The 15,957-nt window shown below is 42.6% G+C and overlaps 1 protein-coding gene across 9 annotated transcripts in view; it reads right to left on the bottom strand.

Moving 5' to 3' along the window:
- The window catches only part of HGF (hepatocyte growth factor), an 88,744-nt gene that overhangs the window by 30,043 nt on the left and 42,744 nt on the right, over positions 1-15,957 (bottom strand). For 6 of the 9 annotated variants that reach the window (XM_053257431.1, XM_053257432.1, XM_053257433.1 and 3 more), the window contains exons 7-8: positions 10,572-10,690; positions 2,015-2,186 (exon numbers count right to left, since the gene is read on the bottom strand). In XM_053257431.1, coding sequence (XP_053113406.1) covers positions 2,015-2,186; positions 10,572-10,690 — 291 coding nt within the window. Of the gene's footprint in view, positions 1-422; positions 537-748; positions 939-2,014; positions 2,187-10,571; positions 10,691-15,957 lie in introns of those variants that run through there. The other 3 variants (XR_008308929.1, XM_053257437.1, XM_053257439.1) reach the window with 3 other exon arrangements.

Raw genomic sequence — 15,957 nt, 5'->3', positions numbered from 1 at the left:
TTGCAGAAGTATGATTGCAAAGTAAACAGTGCACTGCAGGCAGTTCAGAACTGCCTGTGTTGCACTGCGCAGTCAGCCAACAACAACAACAATAATGCTGTACAATAAGCCACTAAAACAAGAAATTCTAATTAAAAAGGGAGGCCTTGTTCAGCCCAGCCTAGCCCTGGTGAGCCTCTATGTCAGGGATTCTCAACCTTGGGTCCCCAGATGTTGTTGGACTTCAGCTCCCATAATCCCCAGCCCCAATAGCTTTTAGTTGGGGATTATGGGAGTTGAAGTCCAATAAAATCTGGGGACCCAAGGCTGAGGATCCCTGCTCTATGTAAACTCTTTCCCTAAGATTTCTGCCCCCTCCTGAGCCGCCACCACACGAGCCTTCCAGTAAGTGGCTGTTGGGAGCACAGTTATGCACAGCCTACCTTCATTTGCTCTTGTGTGCATTCATTCTCAAAAACCAAGCGAAGAAGACAGGGGTGGTAGAAAAAGGTAAGCCCTGGGTGGCCAGAGTAAGGATTCCTTCCAACTCCCCAGACCTGAAGGTTAATCCACAAGTGTCCAGATATGAACATCAAGAATTAATAGTGTTCTGCCCAGTCCCCAGAAATCAAACAAGTCATTGTGAATTTTGGATAAAAGCAAAGCTCTGAACACAACAAACTGAAGAGTCCTATCCTGTCTACTCTGCCTTGCCAAACATGTGCACCCACATGAAACTATAATGTACTTTTAAGCGAGGATCACTTACCCTCAAACAAGAATATTCTCTGTGGTCTCAGCAATTGTTGCCATCTATATGTTGCTGTAATGCCAGTTCAGTGCATGAGGGCTGAGTGAAACGTTTGACATGCCACAGCTAAACAATTTAAAACTGATGAGTGAGCAGCTGAAGGAGATCTTGGTTCCACATAACCAGAGCTTGTATAGCAGCAGCATTCCTAATCAGGAAGGAATAACCGATTCTGGAGCTTGCATAATTGCATCTGGATCATCTGCATTTAGCTTCCTGAGGTGCTGGGGGAGATCCTTCAGACAGATAAGCACAAAGGGACTGGGAGATGGGGAGCATCAGGTCCCACAAAATTACAGGAAGTTTGAGAAAGTTTGGGGCTTGAGATCAGATGAAAGCATATTGCAGGACAGGAGCCTGGCCTCAGAGTGCCTGCTCTCCCAATTAGTTCCCCAACAAAGTGACGAACTGCTTAGATTTCTTCCATCTCTAATACTGGAAATATTATCCACATCACCACACTATACACAATCCACATGCATGTGTAAGAGCCACCACACTACGGCTCCCAAGTGCAATGGAGAAAGTGCATGCTTGCACTTTTCATCCACCAGCAGGCACCATCACGCACTTCATTCCAGCCCGAAGAGGACTCCAGAATTTCAAATCAAATTGTTCACAGACATGAAATTCCTCTACCACACATTGTGTAATGACTTGGGTGAATCTCCCCATCCTCAACATTGCACAAATTCAGCTCTGATTCCCAGAAACACATGGTTTAAAGTGAGAGAAAAAACATAATTTCTTTCTTTTTTTAATGGAGGCCAACAATGTTACTGGCCAATGTATTGTGCAAAGCAACACCTGGCATTTCTGACCCATTGGGGCTACTATGCATATGAAAGCCAGTCCTGGTGGTGTAATGGAAGTAGCGCTGCACACATGCCCAAGCGCTGTTTTAAGCAGTTGCACAGCTACATTATTGCATGACATATGCGCAACTAGCCCAGTGGGTTGGAAATGTTGGCATTGCCTTATGCAATATGTTAGCCAGAATCATTTAATTATACTTTACAGGTCTTCTGACTGCTTACTATGTTGAGCAAATAGGAAGCTTAGATATGATTTTGCAACAATATGGTATTCATTTCCACCTTGCATTTACAAAGCTTTAATCAAAATTATTCTCTAGACTGTAGCAACTGATCACTACCATCTAAACAGTGTCACCCACAAGTGACTTGAGCACATGTCCTTCCCTCAAGTGCCTGTTCTATTCACCTGCATTTGAAGTTCTCTGGTGTGAAGTTGTGTTGATGGGGAGTCTGAGAGTCCCAGCGCTGACACTCAGTCCCGCTCCATATTGTGCTCACAGTACCGCGGTAGCCCTCTCCTTGTCCTCGGATACACTCAGTCGTTTCTGCTGCTGAAGTGTTGTTCACCACATCCTGAGCTAGAAAGACAGACATGATGACTGATGGGCAGGAATGAAAACAACCACCTGATGTTATGAGAATGCACTCCAGATCATTCATCCATTCTTGCTGGTCACTTGAATGAGATGCTGGCAGATGTGATCACACAAAGATACCAGCAGTTAATTGTCTTCAGTCTGATATCAGAAGTATGCTGCTTCTGCAAATTTAGCTATTGTATTTAATAGCCATTGACAAAACTAGCTTCTTCCTCCATGAGTTTGTCTGATTTTAAAAAGTCATCTGAGCTAGTGGGTTTCAGGAAAAGCACTCTAATCTTCTGAATTCCAAAGTTAATTTTTGGCATTAATTGCATGAAGAACAGATGTCTGCTGTAAATCTTTTGTTATTTAAATCAGTGCATAATTTTGTATCACATGGTTACTATTCCAGAATTATTGTTTTGTTATTAATACTTATTACTGTGAACAGTCTGAACTTAAGGATAACACTGCCCAACACCAGGTTCCTTCCTGCTGAACTGAGATTTTATGGATTACAATTTTCAGTGTCTTTCTTTCACTCTGCTTGCCAAAACACATGCCCCATTCCCCTAAGATTGAGAGCACAGGAATCATCTCTATTGACCCTGTTCTTTTAAAAGTTCAGTGTTCCTGTACTTTGGCCTGAATTGTCCAGTGCTAGTTAATGGGACTATTGCTATATACCTGTTTACAGGATTAGGATCTACTATCTAACCTGGGACTTGGATTAGCAATTGAATATAACTTCTGCCAGCAAATACAAAGGTGATACTACAGTAGACATAGTTGTTTGTAGTAATTCCAGTCATAAGAGCATCAAAGTCAAAATCTATTCTAAATCCATCTAGGGGTGGTCACAAAACTGGCTGGCCCGGTTTGGTTCAAGTCCTAACCAGACCCAAACAGGACTGGGCCAGTTTGGTTTTGCTCCACATTGAACTCCCCCCCGGGATTTGGTTCAGTTCAGGGGGGTTCGTGAGTCTTTTTTTAAAAAAATTCCATGGCCTTCTCCGAGGCCAGGGCAGGGGGTTCAGCAGAGGTCCCCACTCCAGCCTTCCTTGTGCCAAAAATAGCCTCATTTGGGCATTCTTCAGCCCATTCTGGGCCTTTCCCCCTCATGGTGGCCATTTTGGAGATCGCTGCACATGCGCAATGGGCCTCTGCATGGCCTGGGTAATGAACCCACCGAACGCCAGGGTGTGTGTGTGTTCGGTCTGGAGTCTGACCAAATAGGGGGTAGTTCAATTCGACCCCAGACTGTTAAACCGAACTGGTTCGACATAAAACACGTTCAACATCGAACCTGTTTCCACATCCCTAAATCCATCTATCTTTTAAACCTCTCTGGCCATACTTGAGTCAAGATAACTCAGTTTCAAAGAGAACCCTATTTATGCAGGCATAACTGGCACATGAATCAGTGTTTGGTGGCTGAAGGCCCCGGATGTGCTATATACAGATCACCCAAAATTAAGGTAACAGGCACCTAATTTGAAAAATAATGAATCTCATGAGTTATTACAAAAGCTAATTGTATGCACATTAAAAACCACCCTGCCTCTGTGAATCTGATAATTGTCTGTTGGAAAGCCAACAAGTTTCTTTGCCTGAAGACCTTCTGCAGATGTCTCTGCAAGCTGCACTCAGTCTGATGTGGTCTGTTTTGAACAGAATTCTGGGAAATGGTAGTTCCTCATATGAGCCATCCATACAGGCAGAAACAAGGTTTCTTTTAAATTTCTAATAATTGGGAATGTTTATGCATCAGAATAAGAAATGCAGTAAGGAACATTAAATTGACAAAATATTACTTTTTGTTGTATCTAATACCATTCTACATATTCCCAATAGAAGTGGCTGATTTTTTTCAAAGCTACATTTTTTAAAAATGGGTGTTCATAAATGGTTGTAAATCCCCCACTGGTGGCCAGGGGAGTGAGGGAAGCGATCCCCACCACAGGGGGTGCTGGGCAACATGCTGCAGCTCAGAGCAGCATTCAGGTGTGGTGGTAGAGGAGGTAAGCACCTATTGATTTTAAAAGGTGCCTCTCGCCATTGCCCCCACACTGGCTACTACTATACCCAACATGATAATAGGAATTGTACTTGGGCATGTGCTCCTCCTCTGCAAAGTCTTTCGACACTCTGCCTTACACCTAATCAGACTATTGGTCCATCTAGCCCAGTATTGACTGCTCTGAGTGGCAACAGCTCTCCCAGGTCTGAGGTAGACGTCCTGCTATCAAATATCTTTTTTTACTGGGATTGAACCTGGGGTTTTACTCATGCAAAACACACATCTATCACTGAGCTATGGATTCTCCTGATTATTTATTCCCGACTACTCCAGAACACCAGCCACCAGCAGCAAGTCTCAATCCCTGGAAAAGCATACCTGTCTTAACACCAATATACTTCAGAGTGTGAGATGGCTTGTGATTAGTTACAAGTTACAAGAGTGCACAAAACTGAGACAGTTGCTCTCTGATTGTGTGATCTATGTGCTTGACCGTATGTGAGCCACCCCTTGGTGTGGGAGCATTATCAATATTTATTTTGAATCAAATGATATACAAGATGATAATCATATTTAAGCAGTAGAAAAAACTTCCAATTCTAAAATAAATTGACTCGCTTGTGGAATTAGTTAGCAAAGTGATTAGTTACATCTTATCCTGTGCACTTATCTACAAACATTATGAACTGGCCATAAAATACAAAAGGAACAGATCAGGAAAATCAAACAGTATTAACATCATCCAAGTATATCAAGGCACCTAGGATTATTCTGCAATCGTAGATTTCCACTGAATTCATTTAAAATGTTTAATCACAGGGCTTCAAAGGAATTTCCTGCCAGAGTTATTCAGAGTAATTTCCTGAAGTGAGACAGTGGTAAAGAATGCTCTGTTACATAGAGCTTGTAAGTTCCAAACTCATTCTGGAACAGAAAGGACAGAATCATTTTCCTTATGTAGGATTCCACAAGCGAGTCAATTTATTTTAGAATTGGAAGCTTTTTCTACTGCTTAAATATGATTATCATCTTGTATATCATTTGATTCAAAATAAATATTGATAATGCTCCCACACCAAGGGGTGGCTCACATATGGTCAAGCACATAGATCACACAATCAGAGAGCAACTTTCTCAGTTTTGTGCACTCTTCCCCATTACGCAAATAACTTTTCATGACTACTATAAAAAGCACTATGTGGGGCTGTCTTTGAAAAGTGTCCATAAACTTCAACTGATTCAAGATGTGGCTGTCAACCAGAGAGTTGTGGTTATCAGGATGTGGTTGTCAACCATGTGGTTGTCAATCTGTATAGAACATCTAATACCAATTTCACTGGCTTCCAGTTCATTTCTGGGCCAAATAAGAAGTGCTGGTTTTGACCTTTAACATCCTAAATGATCTGGGTCAAGGATATGATATATTTGACCCAGATAATTTAGGATGTTAAAGGTCAAGACCAGCATTTCTATATGGGACAAGTAGGTCCCATATACACCTACCTGGATCTTAAGATCTTCCTTGGAAATCCTGTTTTTTGCATCCTCACTATCCTAAGCCCAGTGAGTGGTGATTCAAGGTAGGGCTTCTCTTTGCTGCCACCAAAACTGTGGTACTCCTTCTGTAGGGTGGTTCACTTCAGCCCTGCCTGATAGCTTCTAATCATCAGGCCAAGGTGACCCCTTAGGATATTCTGACTCCTCTTTTAGAAGAGCTGCCTGCTGCTTTTTACTGTTTCTACAGATGGATTTTATTTCTTTTCAAAGTCCTTCTTGAGTTTTTATACTTACAAGCTGCCTTGATGTTAACAAATAATAATAAATAGAAAGACACATAAATAGAACCAAGGCTTATTTGTGTAAGTATATACACATGGGCTAGTAAGGCTCACATGATCCATCCACAGCAAAAGAAGCAGTTGAGTGGCTCACAAAAGGGTGTCCTATTCCCATAGGAACATGTACACCAAAGCCTCAGCTTACTATGGCAAAGCACACAAAAGCCTGAGGCTCTTGCATCCTGCCATGTGAATAATCTACTTGCCTGATCTACGCATGAGCTGAGAACAGACTCTGGGAAATAACCAGGAGATCTGGCAGTGGGACAATATGCACCATGCAATAATAATAAATACACACATACATGTAGGGCTGTCCTTAGGGCATGGCAAGCAGGACGACCGCCTCGGGCCCCACTCTTTTAACCCCAATTAGAATTAACTGGAAGGGGCCCCCGCACTGGCTGATTTGCCCCGGGCCCCACACCCTACCAGGCTCTCTAAGGACAGCCCTGCATGCATGCATGCATATCTTTAGAAGTCCTAGATCAGATACTACATCATTGTTTAAGGTTGTCAGGCACACGTTGCACAGTTTCGACATTTGTAACATTTATTTATAATATTGGACATTTTGAAGCAAATCTCTCTCCCTGTTACTACAACAGAGGTTCACAGCCATTGTCAGCTTCTCACACTAGATATATGAACAAACACCATGCCAAGGGAAGTTAAAATGATTTCAGAATCACAGTAGAGAGGCAGGCTCAACATGTTTCGTCCATGAAAAGTCTGAGCAGAATTGGGTCTTTGATGAGTTTAGCTTGGAAGTCAAACACTCAGGTAGCATAAAATCCAGATGGCAATAACTGCACCAGATGTTTGTATTCTCAGGAGAGATCTTTCAGTACTATTCTACACATTAAATGCCAGACTAAAAGTTTTTAAAAAAACAAAAAACCCTAAACAGAGCAACAACATAGAAGTCACTTCTTGGATGTTTGCTACCTGGAATAGGTAAGGCAGGAGAATAATGTCTCATGGACATCAGTAAAAAATACAGAGTTTGCTAGATATATTCAAAAGAACCCAGAAATGGCAGCCTTACATTCTCACAGACCAATAACTTCACAGAACTCAGCAGAACTGAAGCAGTGATCTAATGCAGAAGTTTTCAAATTGTGTTCCTAGTGTTCCCTGGGAGCACTGAGAGTTTCAACAGTTACAAGTTTGGTCACAGCTTGTCTATTGTCAGAATTGGTATGCATCACAGATAACAATCGTCCCTCGCCAACCATGAGTTTCCCAGTCGTGGATACGAGTACCTGCAACTGGGAAATTGTGGCAGGTCTCACCAACCATGACCTGAGTATCCATGGTGTGGTGAGATTTGAGGGGAAGTTGGGGGGGGGGGGTCGGGAAGTCATTTTGGGGGGTCAGGGGTGGGTTTTTTCCCCTATTTTTAGCTGGGTTTTTTTTTTTTTGTATTTTTACAACCGTAATTCCCATAACCCCATTTCCCATTGGTTTTAATGCCTTGTCAACTGCGAATTCGCCAACTGCAAGGTTTTCCAGGAACGGAATCCTCATGGCTGGTGAGGGACGACTGTACTTGGTTGGGTCAGGCTGGTGGCCATATGGTTACAGCTTCTCCCTCCAGGGTACTCTGTTGAGCAGCAGGTGAGAAGACATGCGCAGGGAGGTGGAGTGGCTGTGATCTATACAACAACATCTCCCTTACCAGGATCCCTGTTGAAGTTTCTGACCTCATTGAATGTGTTTACCTAAGTTTGGGGACCAGGGATAGACTGGGACTTTTGATGGTTTATCCATCATCCCACTGCCCAACAGAGTCCCTAACTCAGCTGACAGACTTGGTCTCGGGCTTGGCGTTGGAGTCTCCCAAGCTTATGGTGGTGGGGGACTTCAATATTCACTTTGAGACCAATTGTGATGTTTTTAATGAGTTCTTTGTGGATAAAATCTTTCATATTCAGGCCCACTTAGACTCAGACACCATTGTTATTGCAGAGTCTAATGCAGGTGTCCAGAAACTCCTCTTATGTAGTTAGGCTGGATCAGTTTCAGTTTGTGACTCCCGATGATGTGGATAAGCTGAATGGTGCAGCCTACCACCTGTTCTCCTGACCCTTGTCTGACATGGCTTATCTGGCAAGGGGGTTGTTGTAGAAGACCTGGTAAATATTATAAATGCTTCTCTGAAAGAGGGTAAGATGCCTACCTGTCTTAAGGAGGCAATCATTAGACCTCTTCTGAAGAAGCTTGCATTGGATCCCTCAGAGTAAAGCAACAATAGGCCTGTCTCCAAACTTCCATGGTTGGGTAAGGTAACAGAGATTGTGGTAGCCTCCCAGCTCCAGGCAACCTTGGAGGAAGCTGATTATCCAGACCCATTTCAAACTGGTTTTTGGGCAGGCTATGGGGTGGAGACTGCCTTAGTCAGCTTGATGGATGATCTCCAATGGAGAATTGACAGAGGGACTCTGACTCTGTTGGTCATTTTGGATCTCGTGGCAGCTTTTGATACTATCGACCATAGTATCCTTCTGGACCATCTGAGGGGGTTGGGAGTAGGAAGCACTGCATTGCAGTGGTTCTGCTCCTACCTCTTGGGCAGATTCCAGATGGTGTCACTTGGAGACTGTTCTTCAAAATGTGAAGTTGTATATGGAGTCCCCAAGGGCTACATACTGGTCTCCAATGCTCTTTCACATCTATATGAAACTGCTGGGAGAGATAATCAGGGGATTTGATGCAAGGTGTTATCAGTATGCTGGTGACACCCAAATCTATTTCTCTATGTCAGCATCATCAGAAGAAGGCATAACCTCCCTGAATCCCTGCCTGGAGGAAGTGTTGGGCTGGTTGAGAGATAACAAACAGAGACTGAATCCAAATAAGACAGTGGTACTTATTGTGTGGGGTCGAAATCAGGAGACAATTTTGATCTGCCAGTTCTGGATGGGGTCACACTTCTCCCGAAGGGACAGGTCAGGTACACAGTCTGGGGGTGCTTCTGGATCCAAGCCTCTCCCTGTTGTCTCAGGTTGAAGCAGTGGCCAGAAGTGCTTTCCATCAGCTGTGTCTATTTCTTGAGATAAACTACCTCAGAACAGTAGTACATGTGCTGGTAACCTCCAGACTTGACTGTTGTAATGTGTTCTATGTGAAGCTGCCATTGTGCATAGTCCGGAAACTACAGATGGTACAGAACGTGGCAGCCAGGTTGCTCTCTGGGTCATCTTGGACATACCATATTACTCCTATATTAAAAGGACTACACTGGCTACCAATAAGTTTCTGGGCAAAATACAAGATGCTGGTTATAACCCACAAAGTCCTAAACAGTTGAGGCCCAGGGTATTTAAGAAAACAGCTTCTTCGCTATGAGACCCATTGCCCATTGAGATCATCTGGAGAGGTTTGCCATCAGTTTGCCTCCAGCTCATCTGGTGGCTACACAGGCACGTGCCTTCTCTGTTGCCATCCCAAGTAGGGATGGGTCCAGACTGGTCCGGAGGCCATTCTAAAGGCCTCCAGACTGTCCGGACCTGGCCAGTTCGGTTCGGGTGGGGTGGGTTCCTTTAAGGGCGGGGTAGAGTTTACATACCCCTCCCGCTGCTTTCCCCACTGCAGCGCGCGTATTCTGTGTAGTAATTGGGGTGGCAGGATACCTCCCTGTCGCCCCTTCTCCCACTTGAGTGCAAAAGGCTTGCCGGAGACTTTCGCGTGCACGCACGTTGGGGAGATGTGAAGGGAGGTATCCTGCCGCCCCAATTACTACAAAGAATATGTGCGCTTGAGGGGGGAAAGATGTGGGAGGGGTAAGTAAACCCTCCCCCACCCTTAAAGGAACCCACCCCATAGTGCCGGACCGCAGCTCTGTGGTTCCGTGCACACCCCTAATCCCAAGACTCTGGAATGTGCTTCCTACTGAAATAATTGCCTCCCTATCTCCGATTTAGACTTTTAGAAAGTCTCAAAAGACACATTTATTCACCCAAGCTTTGTAACTAAACTTGTTGTTTTAATTTTTGTTTTAATTTGTTTTATGTAAACAAATTAAAAACCACTCAGAGATGGAAGTTTGAGGTGGTGTACAAATGAAATGAAATAATAAACAAACTGTCCCCTGCAATATACAACTTCCAGGTAGCACTGGGCATGTTCTAAGCTCCAGTGAACCAAAAAAATCACCCTAGAATGTGTCCCAGATAATAGGTAAGCAATTCTTACACATGAAATCTGAGGGGCAGTCAATATCCTTAGATTGGCAGATAAAAAAAAAGGCTATCAGTATGAGACCAGGGAAAGGAGCAGACAATCCAAAGAGCACATGCAGCAAACAACAATGAACCAAGGCCACACAATATATAGCTAGGTACAGCCTCCCTCCCTCCCTCCCTCCCTACACACACAGACAGTACAGACACACCCTTAATAAACCCAATTAAATAAACCCTTAAATATTTATTTAAATAATAAACCCTTAAATCAACCCAATTGGTGGCTTGATTTGAGAAAGGCAAAAGGATACAATACATACATTTGTTTTAAACTCACCACACATTTTAATTGTGCAAAACTCCCAAGGGGTGTTTGGGTCAAGTGTGTAGCACCATGGCCTCAGCTTGCCATCCGGATTGCGGCAGTAATTATCATCAAAGCCTTTGTCAGGATATCTGCAAACCACACCAAAAAGTATGTCAACCAAGTCAGCCCAGCAACACTACACAGGCACACACAAAATCTATATGACCTTCAGTGGAGATAGGCTTCATATCTGCCCTAAGTGGCTTAGAGCCCAAACACAAGAGGTGCTGAATGGCCACAGACCAGGAAGCAGTAAAAGTAATCAAAAAGTAGTCAGCAGAAACAATATCAGCAGAACTATTTTGATATGATGCAGGACATCAAACAGGGTCAACTCTGCTAATTGGGTAACCTCCCATTAGTGTCTAGCCTGACACAAAAGCCTTACTTGGTTGTCTTCAAATGGGCCAATTAAGTATGGACAATATAAATACTTCCTGTCATGCCAGACTCATTAAGGAAATGAGTTCTATAGTTCAACAGCCCTGGGTTCAAACTGGAAGCTATTTTCAATAAACTCCATGCTAATTATCTCTCTATTTTTAGAAGCCAGTTTATTTAAGGGCCATGCCCTCATTTCCAACACTGCAAGGGAAAGGGGCTATAAAAAAATTAATTTCCCTCTCTCCTCTATCTTGTCAAGATTTTTCTCTCCTTTTAATTGTTTCCATATCCCTTTCTTGGACCTACTGAAGGAAGCAAGGGAAACAACCGTGAACTTCTTGAATGAATAGTGTTTCATTATAAAAACCATTAGTTATAAATTAACATTCTATTACACATGGCATGTTTGCAGGTGAACACTGGACTGTGTTTAGGGGATTGCAGACATTAACTTTGAGCCAGAGGCCTTCTAGAACTGCTAGCAGATGTAGTGTTCAAGCACAGATAAAATGTGATTTAAAATTGCCCATTGAAGAGGATTCTTTTGCCCAGAAACATTTCTTTTTTAAAAAAGGAGTCATTTCATAATTGGTTTGCACATTTGTACAATCCTGTTTTCTTTGGAACAAAGATCAGTCGTGTTTCTTTCTTCCCCTACAGCATGGCTTGGTAAGGTCAAGTTTTCTTGTAAAAAAATTTAAAGGCTTTGTGAACCCTGCATCAACAGTAGAACGTTTCATCAACAGAAGGAACTGAGTTCGAAGGAAACTATTTTGGCTTTAGTGTAGCCAATTTATTAAAAACTTGGAAAATGTAAGAGCTTCACATCCTTTAAGCAGTGCCTTTGGCAGCTACAGCAAACGATGCTGTGAAGTGCAGGCACCTCTTGCATATTAGCAATCAGTTTATTCTTGTTTTTTAAAACACACTGACAGCTTGACCAGACTACATATGAGCATTGGAAGATATTCCCCTTAAAGGATGGGGCCGCTCTGGGAAGAGCATCTGCATGCCTGCATGCAGAAGGTTCCAAGTTCCCTCCCTGACATCTCCAAGGAAGGGCTGAGAGAGACTCCTGACTGAAACCTTGGAGAGGCCACTGCCAGCCTGTGTAGACAATACTGAGCTAGATGGAACAATGGTCTGATTTGGTGCAAGCTTGCTTTGTTCCTACGTAGAATTCAGTCCCACAGTGTTTAAGGGAGCCTGTCCTTGTTGCCGCAAATATCCCTTCTCTCAGTCCCCAATATTGTCTGCTGCCTTCATGACTATTATTTCTTCTATTAGGAATAATGAAGATTTCTTAGACTGCCATCTTATTCACATTTACTTGGCAGTAAGTCCTTACTTGTTGAATCAGCCTCAACATCTCAGTACAGAGGACAAGCTTTAAGAGGGACAAGAGGTGGAGGGCTGAGAAAAGGCAGAAATGAGAGGAGACTGGATTTTATCCATGCCATTTCTTTGTTGTTTACTCAGCCCTGCTTTCCACTCCTCCTGAATGCAAGTTTAACTAGGAAAATGTCTAAACTTAATCCAGAATTGGAGTCTGTACTATTTGCTACAGTTTTCAGTTCCTTTAGTTCATTTGATCTTCCCCACTCTACATTAATAATTTGTATCCACTTGCATAAAGAAAAGAAAAAGAAAAGATAACCCCTTAATACGATTGTATGTATGATGTGTGATTCTACACATTAGCAAAACACTATGCATAAAAAAACTTTGATACCCTAGGATGTACAAATTTGCTTTTTTGCAGTGTTTTATCTTTACCACAAATGCATATGAGTATCAGTAAAACCCCACACAAAAAGAATCCTAATGAAGTCATGCAACCAATCACATCAGTACTACTTTTCTGTAGTCTTTTATTGATCTACACATGCACTTTAGAAATGAAGAGTGGGAGGAGAGGAAGACACGAATGAACACAGAGTTGTTGCAACCTGTACTTTCACAGTACTCTCTGTAAAATTAAAGAATAAGGAAAACATAACAATGAAAAATTCCTAATATATCAGTCCCATTTTGCAAACAAGATGAGATAATCAGATGAGAAGCATTTCAGAAGCATTTTGAATGAATAGCATTCATTTTCAGTGCAAAAGGTAGACCCTAGCAGCATTAACTGTTCTTCCTTTTTTTTGTGCAATTACATTTTGTTAGATTTCATAGTCTGCATCAGCAATATTTCTTCCTGGATTCCTGATAATTGGCTGACATCCTGACTACATGTACTTGAGGAAGTCCCGTTGATATTGCCTAACATCTTTTATTTTCAATGGGATTTCCTCGAACAAATTTCAGGATGTCAGTCCTTGCGATTAACAGTAAATAGAATGACTCTACTCAGGCATTCCTCACTGCAATAGGTCATTAACTTTAGACCTCCCCACTTATTTTTACAACTTCAACTGTTCTTTAGGTGGCCACTATAACAACTTAGTAACCAAAGTATAATTGACACTTCCCTTTGGTGACTGAAATTTAAAACATACACTGTTAATTGAGGCCAGGATGCACAACTAAAGCTCCAGCCCACCAGTGAAACCATTTAAAGACAAATGCTCCACAATCTATAGGAATTATTTTATTAGAACACAGGGCATGTGTTTTTGTTTATGTTCCCTGGAGATGCAATTTCAAAGGATGAACTGCTGAGAGAACAAAACATGTTAGCAACTATGAGTCATAGATCATTTGGAACATAAGCAAGTCTTTGGTGTAGTCTCTAGAACTATGATAATAAGAGAACTGTGCAAGCAAATTTGCCCCAACACTCCCCTGCAATGCTACCTTAACAGCAAGCATACTTTAGAAAGAGCTGCCAAATCAGATCTGCATGCCTTATCCTAAACACTAGCAATGTCGCAGCAGGTTTGAAGATTAGCCACTGGCAGGAGCCCTAAAGTCACAAAAGAACAGCCTGAGAGTTTCAGCTCCCCTAGTGCAAAGCAAAAGACTTACAGAATAGAGACAGAATCCTACACAGCTGATTGTTTCTTTGTCTTAAATGGGAAGACCTTCTTTGGTCATATTAGCCTTTTGCTGCTAATAACACAGACACAGAATGTTCTGCTTTATGTGCACCAACTGTTGCAATGGCTAAAAGAAACCCCACAAAAATGGATATGTTGCAATACCATGTCTCCCCACCACCTTACACACACTCAGGGGTCTGTTTGGGGGTACATTAGCACTGTTAAAAAGCAAATGCGCTATTATTTTTAACTGCCTGATTCTCCAGACTGGTTAGCATAGCCTTAATATCAGCAGGGGGAGTGGAGAAGAGAACACTAAGCCGGCTTCTCCAGATGGATTTTATTACAGACAGAACACTGTAGACAGCCTCTTGCTTTACCATGCTCTTGAACTACTATATATCAGCAAGAGTGCCTGCAAAGTTCTGCCTCCGTCTCTAATCTTCTGATGTTGAGTCCTCAGGTTTCTTTTTTCCTCATACATAAATTTATATTAACCTGGCAGCTGCCTGTTGTTTCAACTGTATGCTGACACACACAGAACCCTTAGATCTGTTTGGTGTTCCATTCTCTCATGTAGGTCTGCAGATTCTAGTGACTCCATCAGTGTGCTTGGAGTTCACACCTGCAAGACACAACCCAGATGTGCTGATGCAATCATTTTTCCAAGGTCTATGATGCTCTCAGTTACCATTATGTACTTTAAAAAATCCCTTAAGAACTTTCTTCTCAATATGATACCACAAAATGCTGCCTTTGCAAGCAGTGGAGATTACATACTAGTCTTCCCATTATCCACCAGAACTAGCTATGTCAGGTAACTATGAGAGTTGTTCATCAGCCCTGCAAGTAAATACTAAAAAACTAAAACTAAAATACTAGCTTTTAGAAGCACAGTCATTTGATAAATGCCAGTTTCCATTCAACTGTTGCAGACACTTATTGGTTTGTTACTAATGGTGTCATAGACACTATCCAGTACTGGACATAGTAGTAGTAGTCACACTACATGCATTACAAATGGTCCAAGCGTTGGGTGAGAGACAGGCACCTTTATGTGGGTGTCCGGCAGAAGGGGCGGGTACAAGAGGGGGCAGCCACCCAGATTGGGCCAGTTCCCATTGAATTAAATGGGGGCATACTCCCAGGTAAGTGGGTATAAGGTTGCTGGCTTCCCACCCCTCCCACACAACTAGAAAAAGTTCTGCAGACACCCATGGATATCTACAATGGATCTAGGGGCCCAGACTTAAATGCAAGCCCATTAGTAAGAAGAAAAAACCTGAGGTGGAATTGAAGATCTTGCTTGAGGTTGTGCAAACTTATTTTCCAGTATCTATATGTGAGGTTCCCATATTTTTTAAGGGCAAGAGATTTTCTATAGCCAGGCAGAAGCACTGTTAGCATCAATGGCACTCTTTGTTCCAGACTTCTGGGCCAAGGTCTAGTCCCTGCAGGCCTGGGGGGCCTCCAAATGCTGAACAGCTCGCTAATTTAAGTGGCAGGATTGTCCATGAAAAATGTGGTATCTCTCTGCAAGACAGTGGGAAGTATCTTATCCAGAATCTCTTCCTTTAAAAAAAGAGAGTTCCCAGCTTTTCCTGAGCATGCTCTGGTGTAAAAAATAGTGCATTGCAGCTTACTTGATGGGGGCAGTGGCAGGGGGCTCCCAAAAGGCCTTTAGGTCCAGGCTACAAAATTACCTAGGAGCACCTCTGATTAGAACACATTGAGCAACATTCTGAACAGAGACTTGCTGGCTGTTCTTTAGAACAGAGAGAGAGAGAGTTTACAAAGGAGCAGATTTACATGCAGAGAGGAGTATGAGCCATGTTTTCTAAAGAAACAGTGTCCTAGAGCTCCTGCAGGCATTTCTTGTGCTCAGGAGGAGCCCATAGGGTAGCAGGAAGAATGGCCTAGCACAATAGTAACTGATCGAGATCTGGGAACAGTGGAAGAGACATAGAGCTGCAGACAATGTTTAGGAG

The sequence above is a fragment of the Hemicordylus capensis genome, chromosome 5, assembly GCF_027244095.1.
Source record: "Hemicordylus capensis ecotype Gifberg chromosome 5, rHemCap1.1.pri, whole genome shotgun sequence".
NCBI classification, from domain to species: Eukaryota; Metazoa; Chordata; class Lepidosauria; order Squamata; family Cordylidae; genus Hemicordylus; species Hemicordylus capensis.
This window is presented reverse-complemented; position numbering and strand designations above follow the sequence as displayed.